Raw genomic sequence first — 15,997 nt, forward strand, 5'->3', positions numbered from 1 at the left:
CCCTACATCTGGGCAAAGCAGTGGTTTCCATAATATGGGTGACAGAGCATATTTGGCAACAGAAAAATCAAGCATCATGATTAGCTCTGTGATGCATGATGGGAGAGAGAAGCATGAAAGTTTGCTATCAAAGCATTTAAGATTAATAACCCCGTTCCCCTTCATTGGCCATGTCTACACGAGTGGTGGACTGAGCAGTTCATTGGCCATGTCCAGACCGAGTGGTGGACTGAGCATAAACAAGTACTAAATGACTGCACAGTAACCAGTGTTCCCCACATGCTTTTTTTTTCAGATTCTGCTGCACAGCAGCTTATTACCATGCAGTAGCATCGCATCATGGTTAGGGACCAACACTACTGCACAATAGCAATGAGCTACTGAGCAGCAGCATTTTGTGTAGACGTGCCCAGTATGTACTTTTAAGGTATCTCTTACCATTTGGCAAAAAAGCCCATCCTTGTCAGAGAACAGTCAAAGTCAAACGTTTTCCCAAGCCAAGGAACCCATAACACTAGCCTATCAGCTTCTGTAGCTAACAGCACACACTAGCATCACTTCTAACCACCTGTGACTCCCCAACCTGAGTGGCTACAAACAACTGAGGCAACTGGGATGGCCTTTGGCATCCCTGCAGTGTGAGATTTAAATTGGGCTCTGGGACTTCAGTGCAACAGGAGACACTGAAGGAGACCAGTACCTGGCAACAATGTTTCAAATGGTGAAAGCTCCTTTTGCAACTTCAGATCTGGATTTGTACTGTACAAATAAAGGCCCAACTTAAAAATAAAATCGAATAATATGGAGTCTGACAGGTCATGGTCCTTTTAAATAAAGCAAACACAGAACTTAGTGAGAGCAACATGTGAAACCTTGCGGTGGAAACGTTGGGCTGTTTTGAAAGACTGGTGGGTTTTTCTGGTGAACACAAGCATCCGTTTCACTCCTGTTCCGATCTGAAGACTCACCTGGCCAAAGTCGCAGCTAAAAATATGCTGTTCTTTGTTTTTTTCCTAGTAGACATTAGTACACAACCAGTGGCTCTCAACCTTTTTCGTACCAGAACCCATTTGCAAACAGATGGCCAGTCCAGACCCAGTGCCCCTCACTCCCAACCCTCTGCCCCCCAATGTGTGGGGGGCAGGGGCACAAGCAACCCCTCTCAAGCTGGAACTCAGCCAGACTGCAAGACAAAAGCCACAGTTTCCCATGTTATTCTCCTTTAAAGGAGAATCCATTTTGAAGTCTATTACGGACCTTTTCATGTATTCTTGCGACCCAATGGATCTTCATTTCCTGGCTCCTCTCAATAGGTGCCGCAATTTTTCTCAGAGCCTTGTTACGCTGTGAACTGCTCAAACATCAATGGGTCTTAGTGCTAGCTCACTTCGGGGATACTTGTTTTAGTTGTGTCAGGCTACAGGCAAAAGTAGTGAGAGCTCTTGGTAGAGGCAGTATCTTTTATTCGAGTTTCACCAACCACATAGTTGCAAAAAAAGTGTTTAGTTGCAAAAATCTCCGTATTTGCAAAGGAGAATACACCAATTGGGAGAAACATTACAACCCATGCACTCTCCTTTGCCTGAGGAAAGGTGCACCAGCCTGAAAGCTTGCAAATAAAGGCTTTTTTTGCAACTATTTAGTTCGTTGAATAAAAGATACCGCCTCTACCAAGAGTTGTGACTGGCTCCACTTGGCAGCAGTCAGACGTTCAGGCCAGCAGGGGTCTAGGCGACTGTATGGGAAAAATCCCACCATTGCGGCCTCCCCTCGTGCCCCCTTGCTGTTCCTTCCCCATCCCTTGCTGCCTGGTGATGCCCAGGCTCTCATGGGAGGAGACGAGAAAGGGATAACCTGCCCACACCCTGCCAGGGCTGACACGAGCCCCTCCCTCCCCTGGCAGCTCATGCGGTAGAACGAGACGGTGCGCGGGAAAACTCCGGCTCCGCCCCCTCCGTCACAGCGCAGCGCGAGGCACAACCGCCCCGCCCATGACCAACGGCCGCGCTCTAACAACCCGCGAGATTCCAGCGCTCCGGTCCGTCAAGGGCTTCCGCAAGATCTCGCGAGAAGAGGTGTGGGTCGGCTGCCAGGATGGAGGCGCCGCGGGCCGCGGTTCCTGTCGGGTTTGCCACCGTGCTGGCGGTAACGGTCCCTTCCCACGCATGCGCCCGGGGGTGGGGGCGCGCTCCGGGACTCCCCCCCCCACCCGGGGACGCGGGGGGGTGGGAGGTCCGTGCCGGCCTGACCCGCCGCCCCGCCCGCAGGACACAGACTGGTCGGAGCCCTGGCTGTTGGGGCTCGCGGCCTTCCACGGCCTCTGCCTGCTGCTCACGTGCGTCTCCTTCCAGCGCCGCCGTCTGCAGCTCGGACACTTCCTTTGCCTGGGTGAGTGCCTTGCACACGGAGGTGGGTGCACACACGCGTACGGTGTCCAGGTTGTAGCCCTATTGGTCGAGAGGCAAAAGGGAGTCGGGACTGGTGGGAGAGGTGCTCTCTTTTATTAGACCAACTAGATTTGTACTAAAAAAAAAAGTTCTTTAATGGTAAGCTTTCGGGTACAAATAGTCTTCTTCAGGCATCGGGGAAGAGGTTGTCGAAGTTCTTTCTATGAACTTGCATTTATTCATTCGTATGAAGAGCTCTCTATGACGTTCTTTACACAAACTTTCATTTCTACCCTGAAGAACTTCTGTAGTCTTTTCTCTGCCTGAAGAAGGGTGTTTGTGCACAAAAGCTTGTCATTAAGGAATTGGGGGTTTTTTTTGTTTGTTTGGGGGTTTTTTGGCAAAAATCTTGGTCGAATAAAACAGATCATTTCAACCACGAGTCCTAATTGCACATGTGTATGTGCACACATTCACGCACACAGATGTAGGGTGTAGGTTGTAGCTGTGTTGGTCTGAGGAAGGGATGGGGAGTATCTGGCCGGGAACTTCATTTCCAAGTTGCCCCTGCCCGCGTGGCTTGTGCTGGTCTGAGCCTCAGCCACACCAGCAGTGCAGGGGGCTGTTCTGGAGCTGCTGGGATCTTGCAGCAGGGGCAGCTTGCTCCAGAGCCAGGACAGCCATGATCTGTGGCCTACGCACTCCAGGCAGAGGCATGCATGCAGGGGATCGTGGCTCTGCCCTGGCTCCAGACAGGCTGTCACTGCTGCAAGGAGCTGGGGAAGAGCCACAATCCCATGCATGCATGCCCCTGCCCGAAGCATGCAGGCTTCAAGTTGCGGCTCTGTCCTGGCTCTGGAGCAAGCTGCCCCCATCCCAAGATCCCAGCAGTTCCAAAGCAGCCCCCTGCACTGCTCTGCTGCTTGCGCTGCAGGCATGGCTGAGGCTGTGGTCTCCGTGGAGACTGGCACAAGCCATGCTGGCAGGGGCAGCTGGGAAACGGAGTCTCCAGCTGACTGCATCTAGTCCGTGTGCCGGATGTTCCCCATCCCTGGTCTAAGGGTAGACATGGTTCTTTGGGTAAATGATTTCTTTTATTAGACTGACTCAAATAGAAATTTTCTTTGCCCGCTTTGGGGTACTAACACCGTTTGTCAGGCTGAGAAAGCATCTGCAGCTGGTCTGTGCTCTTCCTGGACAGAAACAGATTCATGCACACATGCCAATGCAGGTGTGTACATGTGCACACAGGCACGCCGCTGGCAGTATTGTGTTCTTCATATAAATGACATTTTGTATTTGGTCAGCATAAAAATTGGCTGCTTATTATAATACTGATCTCTTTACATGGTTATTTTAATCCCATCTTTGCAAATCTAGGCAAGCGCCTTCCAAGTAATTTTAAATCTTTTGGTCTCACTGTATACTTGGCTCTGCCTCCTTGGGTTGGTGGGTGGGTCCTAGTTCTACAGCTTTTTAAAAGCAGTTTCCATATATTGACCATCTGTTGTGTCCTGTTAAAGGGTTGTCATTTATAGCGATACAGAGGTAGGTACCTCCTGCAGTGACAGAGGACACAGGTTTTCTAGCCTGCTCACTGGAAGTTAGTCTTGTGGCTTCATCTAAACAAATGTTGTATCATGTTAACCAGCTAATAAGCTGGTAATACTCCTGTCTAACTAAAGCAGAAAGTAATTAAAGTGACTCCTGCATGGATTTGTTAATTTGGGCAGTTTTTGTTGCTAGGTACAGTCCGAGACTTCTCATGATCGATGAGTAGATGATGAGCTCTGTGTTAAAGCTGTAAATATCTTTCAATTAATTGATTTTTTTTTTTCTTTGACTAAAGTTTTCTCAAGAATCATATGCATTGAAAAACTGAAAGGTAGGGACAATGGCAACAGTGTAAGTACACTGAAACAGTGATAGGGCTTGCTGCTGCTGGTATTTTAAACAGGGTGTGATGTACACCAGGGGTATCAAGCATATGACTTATGGGCTGAATCCAGCCCAGAGAAGGGGGGTCATCTGGGCCCATGGAACTTTTGGCTGTGGTTGCAGCAGCAGGGGAATTAACCATGCCTCTGTTCACCCCTGTCAGCTGCTAGCCCATGGGGGTGAATGCAGCTGCTGAAGTTACCTTTTTTGATCTTTTAAAATTGATGCAGTTGGCAATGAGTTGAGTGGTGGTATTGTTAGCTCCTCTACCAGTGGCCACCCTGGGACCTGGGGTTGAGCAGCAGCAATATTAACTCCTTGGCAGCTGGCATCAGCCCAGTGGCTCTGGTAGCTGCAGGGAGAAGTCTTATGGGTTAGATTCAGAAACAGGTAGTCTGACCTGTGAGAAGCCCTGTAGTCTAGGACCAGCCTACAAACTCATCCAAGTTTGACACTGATGTAGACTTCTAATGATGCAGTACTTAAAATGCAAGCATTCCCTTGGCAGGCAGTGGTCTGTGCTTTGGTTCCAGCCTTGTGCATACCCAGGACAGCACTGCTGTTAACCACAGTTGGAATTTTTCAGTCAAGAAGGCCATGGGTCGATGAAGAAAAAGTAAAATTATTACATTGCTACAGATTAAAAGCTTAGAGGCCGAGAGGAAAGAGTCTTAGGCAAGTGGTTGCAAACTTTATTTTATGTTTTCTGTTGTTAATGGAACTTTCAAGTGCATGACAGTTATTTATTTTTTTTAATACAATGCCCTTCCATTAAGGTGAGAGCTGACAGTACCCATCTGAGATCACTAAGAAGTCTGCCAGCAAAACCAAGGAAGGCATTCCTGGCATTTCTAAGGTAAAAAGCAGGCAGGAAAAACAAAGGTGGAGGAAGAGACTTTCAGATTTTCTTTATACACCCAAAAGAGCATAAGCCCCTTATTTTATAGTCCTGCATGGTTCACCTTTTAAGTTTTCCAAATTGTCTGAATTTTCCAAAGTTGGTTTAATTTTGTCTGTGTTTCATTACCAAAACTTTAAACCAAGAGATGTGTACGACATGTCTCGTTACAACTCACATCTCTGAAAAATAAGGCAGCAGATGCACTGCTTTCTGGGTATGTTACTAGTATAACATACTATGCCAGGCTTCACATCCCTACAGCAAATTATTCCTACTCTTTTGTTTTTTAAACTGTGCATGGTCATTGAACATCTATGGGATTCGTTTTCCTTTTCAAAGAAATATGTTCAAGACAACTTTGTGGCACACTTGTGTGTTTTCATAAGTGATGTTCTCTCACACATGTGACTGCCATGAATGATGGGAGGGAGAGAGGTACCCTATGTAGTACTGTCCTGATGAAATATTGCCGGAGGGAGCAGGCAGAAGTGTAGGGGAATCACATGGATGCTTACATATACTACAATGTAAAGTATAAGAAGTGTGACTTCCTGAACAGTTTATGCAAATAAAGTAGATTTGAGAACTTGTCTAGTTACAAAAAGTATCAGATTTTGTGCATGAACACATCTTATTAAATACAGTACGAGGGGAAGAGAGTTGGAAGGGGCTAATGAGAGATAAGATGGCATCTGTGACTTGAAAAGAGTCTTCTTAATCTCATCCAGGCTTTGAGGCAATTGTTTCTTCTGAGAACTATAAAGTTTTCTTCATGATCGTGATTTCAAGTAATTGACAGATATTTACAGGTTTGTTTCGGGGTTAATGGAGTTTTGCTGAGATTTTGGACTTAACCTAGATCTTCCAAACGCACAGCTAGTAACTTCATTTAAAAAGTGAAGAGTGTAATGTAAATGAATGTATACGTGGAATATTTTCGGTAAACTTAGATGCACAGGTATATCTTTTTGTAAAACTGTAACTATATAGTGTGGTCACACATTGATATCCTGTCACAACTTGTGTGAGATGCTTATAAACTTATGAGAATTTTTTTTTCTCTTGTGATTAAAATCTTAAGTTTATGATTACATTCATTCTCTTGAGGGACAGGGAGTCATGGTATTCATAACGTGAACAGCCTTGGAACTGATTACCAACTATTGTATTTTAAAGAGAGGTTGATTATAATAGTTTTCTTTGTGTTACAGTGGTCCTGGTCTATTGTGCTGAATATATCAATGAACTGGCTGCCATGAATTGGAGGTAACTGGATTTATTTTTATTGTTATATTTTTATGTTTTTAAATGTAAAGTATATATTTTTTGTACAGTCCTCAAAAATAATTTATAGAGTCTTAAATGCTGCAACAACAGAGGCAGGTATTAGAAGTAATACTTCCATTAGTTATAAGAAGGGACTACTGGAATTGTGCCGTGCAGCAGCTCCTTTAATTTTGCAGTTTCGCCCATGTCGCTGTTCACCACCTATTGGTGGGAAGCTGAAAACCCCAATTTTAAATATGCTGCAGTTTTTGCCTTCCATTTCTGATTGGCGGAGGGGCCCTGGTAGCCCTACCAATTTCTGCTGACCAGATGGGAGGCAGAAACCATGGTATATTTAAAACTGCAGTTTTTGCTTCCTGGCCATCAGGATCAAGCAACAGTGCTCCTCTGCCAATCAACAGGGGAGAGCGGGTACATGGGGAGAATTGCAAATTAAAGGAGCTGCTGCGCAATGCATTTCCAGCATGAATTCCAGTGGTCCCTAATTATAAGCAAATGAATATGAAAAGTACAATCATGTAACCTGATACTTAATCAAGAAAAGCATCTTTTCCCATTATATTGTTAAAAATAGTCTTACAGATTCAGTTGGAAAAAAATGGTACTTGCCTCATACGAGAATAAAATTGAAAATTTAGTAGGTTTTTTGGGTAGAGGGAGAAATACAGGAGGCATAATTTTTGATCCATCTTGACTCTAAAAGTGAGTTCTTACATCGGATTTTTTTTTAAAGGTATTTTTGAAAATCCTACTAGGTGCCTATCTGTATCTTGAAGTGCCTACACATTTTAGAACTAAAGCCTTTAATATTTATAGACATCAAAATTAAAGTGATTTGAATAATCAGATATTGACTACCCATATGTTTCCATGATTTTACTTGGGCAGCTACCTTTAAATCTGTGTCCAACTTTAGACACCCATGCTTTAATATTGTGGCTATAATATATGAATAATTTCTGCTATCTCTTGTAATAAAGGAATTAAGTAAAATTGGATAGTATTTCAAACACGAGATTGTTTCTGGATGTACAAGTTTGACTCACTGGGAATGAAAATGTGTGCATGAGGATTGTGAATAAAAATAAAAGGCATGGTTGAATATCACCTGCATTTGTTCTGCGCATGGACTGTATCTGCAATAATAGAATCTTGGTCTGTTCATTGAGTTCTTAAACTGCAAAATTATACAAATCAACTAAAGTCTCTATGTGCTGAAATAATTTTTATTAAACTGTAATTTGTGAAGTATGTTGATTGACTCTCAGTTGATTTCTTACAGGTTATTTTCAAAACACCAGTATTTTGATTCAAGAGGGATGTTTATTTCTCTAGTGTTTTCAGCACCTTTGTTGTTGAATGCTATAATAATTGTGGTATGTATTTAATTTTAACTTATTTTTAAACAAACAGATTGTAAATAAATGTTAATTTGCATACGTGTCATAACGTAAATATACTTGTCTTTCAGATTGCCTGGGTTTATAAAACATTGAATGTAATGACAGAATTGAAGACATTGCAGCAGAAAAGAAAGGCAGAGAAAGAAAAGAGAGAGAAAATTGAATAAAATTTAATATTATTTTTATGTTCTTAATTTTCATAAAATCCTTTATTTAATCATTCTTTCTGTTTGTCATTCAGCTGGAAGCTGAAGTATATCCTAGCACTTCTAATTGGTACTCTGTGCCTGAAGGACTAGGATTTTGTACCTTCATGGTCTTATCCATGTTTCAGTTGTAATAATTGTTTACAGAGTATCTGAATTTGACCAGAATATACCACTTTGTTTTGTGCTAGCCAATATCGTTATCTCTGTTATAGCAAACTTTTAAGTCGTGGTCAATTACCTTTTCTCTATATAACTCCTACGTACCTACTATTTAATAATCTGTTCATTAAAAACATAGTTCAAGTCAATTGGAACTGTTTTTTACTGTATTCAGGCGGTGCAAGGTTTTAACCAAAATACCTCAGTAATCTACCTTTTGTCCAAACCCATCTATTTTCTGTGAGTTGAGATTTTGAAATCCATGTCGAAAAACAACTGGAAATAGTCTGGGATCTCAGACATCCCATGCATATTGTATATTAAGAAGTAAATTTTTATAGAGGACCCAGTTGATAAGTAAAATTTTTTTTTTTTTCCTAAATCACAATTCGTAACTGATACTGTATAATATAGACCTAGATCAAGCTGGATTATATACTTTTTCATACAGGTTATCTGTTTGATAAACTTGTAAACTCAACTAATTTGTTTTAAATACTTGAAAATGCCAGTTTTATACTGGAAAAAGAAATGGAATGCTTTCACTACAGTTCATGTGTGTATAGGTTTCTTTTGAAGTTAAGGGATTTAGGATGGAAGGTGAAAAGGGAGCTGTTTTTTATGTTGGGGTTTTTTTTTTCGTTATCTCATTTTATTAAGTGACTTTTTAATAATATATTTATTAAATTACACTTTTTTCCTCTTAGATAGTATACTGAGTTTTTTTCATTTTAATCTCTAATATTTGCCAAATTACTTAACAGCAGTTACCAATCTATAATATGACCCATCCCCTGATGTAAAATTTTTACAAATGATGACTATTAACCATCATTAAGTTAAAAATCAGCATCAAGAATGTGTAAGTACAAGTATTAATCTACAAAACACTTTGAGACATGCAAAACATACACAGCCTTAGGCTTAATCACTTGACTCCAGTTGGGCTGCTGAAATGTGTAAAGTTAAGCATGCATAAACATTGGCTGGATGTGATGCCCAGGTTTCTAAAAGCATCTGTGTAGCATAAATTAATTCAGGCTGTAGCAAATATATACACTGACTTTGCGTGCACATAATTAGTCTTTCCACTCGCAGCAAAGTAATAAAGTCTCTGAAATCTGTTTTCTGCATGTGAAATTTGAAAAGTGAAAATTAGCTTTTCAAGAGATATTAGACATCATGAGAACTTTACGTATTAAAAACAAAACAACACTTTTTAAATTCAGATTTCCATGCCAATTCTTTGAACAGGTTGACCTGAATAACTGTAAATACATATAGCAGGCAAAAAGTCGTCCTCCCTGTCTGTGGTTCCCAATGCATCTCTGTCTTTAGCAGCTGATCCTGTAAGTTATTCTTGGGGCCGCTTACAGTCATGAAAAAAACAAAACAGCGCTTCACTTCCAGCTCGGCTTGTCCCAAGGCCAAGCGCAGTGCATAACCAGAATAAGCATCATGTTAGTTTGGCCCAGCTTCCCCGGCGTCTATATATTGGGCATTTCAGCAGGGCTTTTTGGTCCTTTTATCTAATAGCTGATTGAATCGGCTCTAGATGAAAGTGCCTAAAAGCCCCACTGAAGCGTCTAATATATACAGATGCTAGGGAATTGGGACAAACTAATGCACTTCCGCTTCCAGTAAAGTGTTGGGGGTTTTTTTGTTTGTTCTGCGTGGGGAGGTTGTTTTTATATCCCCACCACCACCACTTCAGCAGGCTGGGTGCATCTCCCTGCCCAACTGATGTCAAAGGAGCTTTTGCAGGTACAAAGTTCCATTCATTTCATCCCCTACTAGACAAAAGCACACTGCTTGGTGTTCAAATAAGACTGCATTGCAATCCTGTGACAGACTTGCTCCCGTTAATAATGGATCGAGTAAATGGAAAAATGACTTAAGTTTTAGCAAGGGTGTAGCTTGTAGCTGTTTGGTCTAAGGACATAGGCACAAGAACCTTGTCTGCCTACGTTTTAGCAATATTTTCTTAAGGAGGATCCCTCCAACATGTTGTAGCTTGCATACTTTTAACTAAGTGTTTTGAACTTAAGATGTTCTTTGCTTACGTTCAGTTAATACCAAAGTAGAGTGAATGCCCTTTATCAGAACTTTGAATGATCTGTGTACTTCTGAAAAGACAAGCTCCTGAACGAAAAAATTAAATTGGCATTTTCCTCCTCAATAAAATTTGTATTTCTAAAAACGAGTGCTTTCATTCAGTTCAAAGACAGTCTCATACAATGCACTTCAGAAATTTTAAGTAACATTGAACACAATGTTTTTAAGTTGTTTTTGTAAAATTATCTTCTAAAAAGTCAAAGACAGAGTAGAACAAGAAGTGTATGCAAATCAATATCACAAGCAGAACATGCATTTTCATGTCAACATTGGCATTTTCTAAGTTAATAAATATATCTGATGCTCTTAAATGGAAGAAATACAGAAATATTTTTGTTAGTAAGACTCCCAAGATTTACCTGTGTTTGATAATTTGTCCTTTGGTTAATCTCTTTGTAACATTAATTTTAGTTTTAAAGCAAGGCAAATGCATGCAAGAATAATAAGGTAGTGGTTTTTCAAATTACAGAAATAATTGGAAAAGGTGTCTTTTAACTATAAGAACATCCCTCAGAGAATTAAGCGGAAGGTAACTGTTCTGTTAGCTATAACAGGACTCGATTTATGAAGTGATAGAACAATAACCTAATTTAACTGCCTAGTTGCTGACAAACTAAAATAATTACATCGTTAATTCAGAAAACCTTGGCTGGCTCAAACATTTCACATGTGTAAACTAATAGGGGCCCAAATGCTTACCTTCTGGAAGACATCCGTTAGTGTGCTTTGTCTTGCAGAAATGCATGGAGGTAACTTGAGAAAAGAATTGCTGCCACACACAAGTCCAGAGCAATGCACAGTAAAAGCCAGGAAGTTGCTCAACTGATTCTCAGTAGACATTAGAATGAAGGAGAATTTGGCCATTGGTTTCCTGTAGTTGGACTCCTGTAGTGGACACCAACTACAGCCATAGCTTTCTTCAGCATCTTTTCCAAGCCAATGTATACAGTGCTAAAGTTACTTGTGCAACAATTACAAAAATATATATGAGCAGTGAGGGATAACTATCCATCTGATTAACCTTCATATACCCTACTGGCTCTAAATTTGCCTCTAAAAGTTCAACTCTATATTGTGTTTTACAAGTTTGTAAAATAGTTTGGGGGTTCTGTCTGTTAGAAAATCATTCATTGACACTTAACATTGCCCCCAGAGCAAAATTTACTATGGAGATAATAAGGTAAGTTTACAAGAATTGGAGCCCAGGACTTCCATCCCCTCTTTGGTAAATACTTTAACCACTAGGTAACAATCATGTGAAAGGGGAAGAGAACCTCTTCTGGCTATGTTAGAAAAGAGTAACCCCTGATCAATTTTGAAAGAAAGGTCTTTGCACTTTTTTCAGAAGGTTCAGAATGGGATTGTGAATCTGAAGTGGAGAGAGGAACCTAAGGTTTAAAGGGTAGGATTTAAGACATATGCCTGTTCTTAGAATTTTATTGGCTAGCGTGGGTAACTCGCCAGCTATTCCCCTGGGCTCATGTACGTGAGATGTTTACTGTGAAGCTGACTGAATGTAAAAGTCTCAGTGTCTACATGTGCAGCCCTATTAGGCTGCAGTAAACTAAACTCCACTATAGGAGTTTATTAGTAGATACAAAATTAGATACTAGATTTTTTGGATATCAGATACAAGCACTATCTTCCTGCAGGGTTTTTTAGTACTCAGCAGTGCGCATGTAGATGCTGACCCAGCTGGCTGGGGCATGAGGGTGTTTCAGTAGAGGGCTGCCTCCTGGCTAGCCCTGCACTGGAGCACCCTCATGCCCCAGCCAACTGCTCCATAGCGTGCTGAGCCAGGTTGGAGCAGCCCCAGTTGGCAGGCTGACCCTTTGGCCTGCCAGCCAGGGCTGCTCTGATTTAGCTCAATGTGCTGTGGTGCCAGGCACACATTCAAATGCAGCTCCCAGGAGCAATACACTGACAATATACGCATTAATTGTATGCGTACATGCATCCCCTGGAACCTTATTCTGAAGCGCCTAACTGCATTGTACAAGGAACAGAAAATGCCTAATCCAGGTCTGGTGCCACTAAGGGAATCGGGCTCCCTAAAACTATTACATTGCCTAGCACTGCACTGCCAAAATCTCTGGATCTGGGCTGCCTCAGGTTTTCAAAATACCTTTAGGTTTTCCAACTATCTTAGGTTAAGCACCTAGGTCAGTGGTTCCCAAATTGTGGGTCGTGACTTCAAATAGGGTTGCGACCTCAGCAGATGGGATCATGGGGATGGGGGGCTGTGGGTTGGGAGTGAGGGGCTAGGCTGAGGAAATTAGACCATAAATAGGGTCATGCTGAGGAAACGTTTGGGAAGCACTGACGTAGGTCCTATTGAATGAATTATAGTTTAAACATCTTTGAAAATCCAGATAGATGACTATATGTAAATATCTAAATACCTTTGAAAATATGCCCTTTAGACGCATGCATAACTTTAAAATTATTTGAATGATAATGAGCTATGAAACTACAGATGATTTTACATGGGGCTGAGCCTAATTCCACGCTGTTCAGATCGCTAAAAAAACAAAAGCATCTGCTTTTGTAATGTGCGTTCATCTTAGCATTAAGCCTTAATTAACAGAAAATAGTGAGGAGGAAGACAACCATCTTCTGTGCTAAAGGTTTTTCAGGCATTTGACAAAGTGAAATAAGATCATAATCAGGCACCCAAGTGTCACTTAGATACCTAATAAGTGAGAAAAGATCTTGCCCTAGATATCTGTGTTTGTGTGTGCATGTATTTGTTTCTCCTTAATATATGAAACAACCAACTGGAACCTAACAAAAATAAATTAGATAGTTTGGCCTTGGAAGCAATTATTTGTACCTAATACAGGTGTAATTGGAGTATGTTCTTTCAGTTAACCAAGCTGACCACTAGATGCCAGTGTTTCTCTCATGCTTTAAAACTAATTCAAAGTACCAGTATTTCTCCAACAATCTATTCTATTGTGCCTGCTACCATAGTATGAAAGCACTCATTGCAACACTGAAGAATGAAAAATGCTTAGACTATAAAACCTTCTGAATAGCTACTTTGTGTTATATTTATTTTCATTGTTGTAAGGTGCTACGTACCTTTCTAGTACAGTATAAAGAAACTTAAACTTTTAAATGCACTTCCCTGAAGAATTATTTGACACTCATTCTGCAATGTAAGGTCCAGAGGCATGTCAGGGCAACTCTGCATTCAGGGCAAGAGCAGTACACAGGCAGCAGCCAGCTGCTGTGCTAATGGCTACAGTGGCATCACCAGCTATCAGTTGCAGCAGTGGCTATTTCCCCTTTCTAACCTTCAAAGTTGGTGACAGGAGCTCTCCATTTATGCCACTGGTAAGGCTCTAATCTTGCAAAACACTTCTGAACACATTTCATTTTTATTTGTACCCAATATAGGTATAAGTAGGGTGCATTTCTCCAGGTAATGAGTACAGAGCTACTCATCATAGGGCGTGTCTACGCATATCAATTTAAAGCTCTTTAGCTCAACTTAAGGTGTATTTAAGAACATAGGTCTAAAAGTGCATGCCTTTAACATGTCTTAAAAATGGCAATTTTAGACTATATATGCCTAAATTTGATATCTACAAAAGCAGGCATCAAATTCAGGCGCAAATAACTAAAGCACATTAACGCGCATGCAGATGTATTAAGACATCTTAGCACTGTATACGGAATGACTTTGGACTAACTTTAGTCCCACATCAGTCCCCACACACGGCATTAATTTGCTTTAATGTTCATATGTAGACACAAGCCTAAATTGCCTTAATGCACATTAAGCTAATGTGCATTAAATTTTGGCGTGCCTAAATGGATGTGTAGACACTCCCATAGTAAAGCTGAACATGTGCTTGCAGAATCAAGACCTCTGAAAAATAGTTATGTTATTAACAAAATGGTACGTTGGAGCTCAAAACCAAGAGGGTGAGGGAGGCTGTTCCCCTTCTGGAGTCTTTACTTCACTTTGCTTGAAAGAAAAACCAAAGCTTCCAAGCAGCACAGGAGTCTGTATTAAACTCATGACAATGCAAAATGGATTATAAAAAAAAATCTTTAAATAAATCAAGTAGGTTCACTTGACATCAACTTACATAAAAGTTTATCAGTGCATCCTGCTCGCTTCAGGCCTCTCAATCTCTGGAAAGATTAAAGATTAAAATGACTTGCTCCATGTTAAGGCTATGTTTACAATGGTTTCCCTGAGCATTATATTTCCCAGCTACCCTGTGCTCCTAGTAATGTACTGAGAGGTTATTTGAGACTATCACAACCTGTGTCTAGACAGAGTTCTCTGGGTAATATCCACCAGCACCTTGGGATTCCACAGTTGTCTGCTTAAAGTGTCTTCACCTGGATCCCTCTTTTGGCATTTATGACTTCATTCCCATTTCTATTTCTCCACCTGTCCTTGAAATTTATTTTGAACCTAACATTTTGCTTACCCCCTATGGTGTGAAGGCATGAGTTGGTAGTTTTGAGTGAATCTACACTCTGTTTTTCAGAAAGCACAGCAACAATTGGGTGATTCCAGCCTACCCAACACATAGCAAACTAGCCTCAGGGACTAATACCAGGCTCAAGAGCATAGATTACTTTTTCTTGCATTCCATCCCATTTGCCTGAGATCAGTTCATACCCCTTAAAGTCCCACATCCTCCACAGATATGTTTACTGTTTCATTTAATTGTACATAAAGGAAAAACAGTGATTTAAATATAATTTTAAGACAAGCCCTTTAATTGAAAGACTGGTTGATCATATGTCATCTCAATTGTTTATAATGCTTATTTAAAAATCCAACACAGACATCAAAAACACTGATGAATATATGTACCAAAACAAAAATTAAACTAGTTACATTTCCTTTATATTCAATATTCATTTATCAGTATTTTAATTTTTATTTGGCAATTGATGTGTTAATAACGGATCAGCAGTCAGGATTTTATACTCAGTTAAGCAGCAGTTGAACCTCTTAATACAGACTGAATGTATCCCCATTAAGTAGGATTATATTAATTCTGTCCGAATTATGCAAAATTAATTACTATTCACAACCATTAGGCTAGACCGGTCTCTTGGGAGATGCCCTTAGGACGTGGTCATCTCAGTTAAGTTTATTCCTATTAATTGTGGTATATTATTGCAGTATCAACTCATAAACAGTAAGATAAACTGGAGGATATGCATGATTGTTTCAATTAAATGTGTAATTAGCAATATTATATCTGGCTATGAAACAATCAGTATGCACCCCTAGGGGGCTCCATTGCTATGCTGCTTTGACTGCTTAATATAGTCAGACATGTACTGTTATTTAATCTAGATTTGAGATTAGCTTTGTTTACACAGTTTTAATTTCTATTCCAACCTTGAAAACTGGTTTGAATAGAAGAAAAAGTCTTTGATTGGAAGAAAAATTAGAAGGTTCACACAAATCACAAGTTAGACCCAAAAATCATTAGATTAGCCAAAAAGCAGAAGTTTCTTGATTTGGTTTTTAAATGTTAAGTCATATGTTTGGATGTGTTTCCCAATATATGTGTGTGTGAGGATTTCTGCACTGCCAAATGCAACATATTTTTACAG

General features: G+C 40.6%; 1 protein-coding gene across 2 annotated transcripts; it reads left to right on the forward strand.

The window, feature by feature from the left end:
• Positions 1-2,055: 2,055 nt before the first annotated feature.
• Positions 2,056-8,433, forward strand: TMEM18 (transmembrane protein 18). Of its 2 annotated transcripts, XM_006026306.3 has the most exons (5): positions 2,056-2,145; positions 2,268-2,388; positions 6,438-6,492; positions 7,796-7,889; positions 7,985-8,433. In XM_006026306.3, exons 1-5 carry the CDS (start codon positions 2,095-2,097, stop codon positions 8,081-8,083), a joined length of 420 nt encoding a protein of 139 aa, XP_006026368.1. In that variant the 5' UTR covers positions 2,056-2,094; the 3' UTR covers positions 8,084-8,433. The 2 variants fall into 2 exon arrangements, with proteins under 2 accessions (XP_006026368.1, XP_025063001.1); XM_025207216.1 differs by having other exon boundaries at positions 2,063-2,388.
• The last annotated feature ends 7,564 nt before the right edge of the window (positions 8,434-15,997 follow it).

This window comes from Alligator sinensis, unplaced genomic scaffold (genome assembly GCF_000455745.1).
Source record: "Alligator sinensis unplaced genomic scaffold, ASM45574v1 scaffold244_2, whole genome shotgun sequence".
NCBI lineage: Eukaryota > Metazoa > Chordata > Crocodylia > Alligatoridae > Alligator > Alligator sinensis.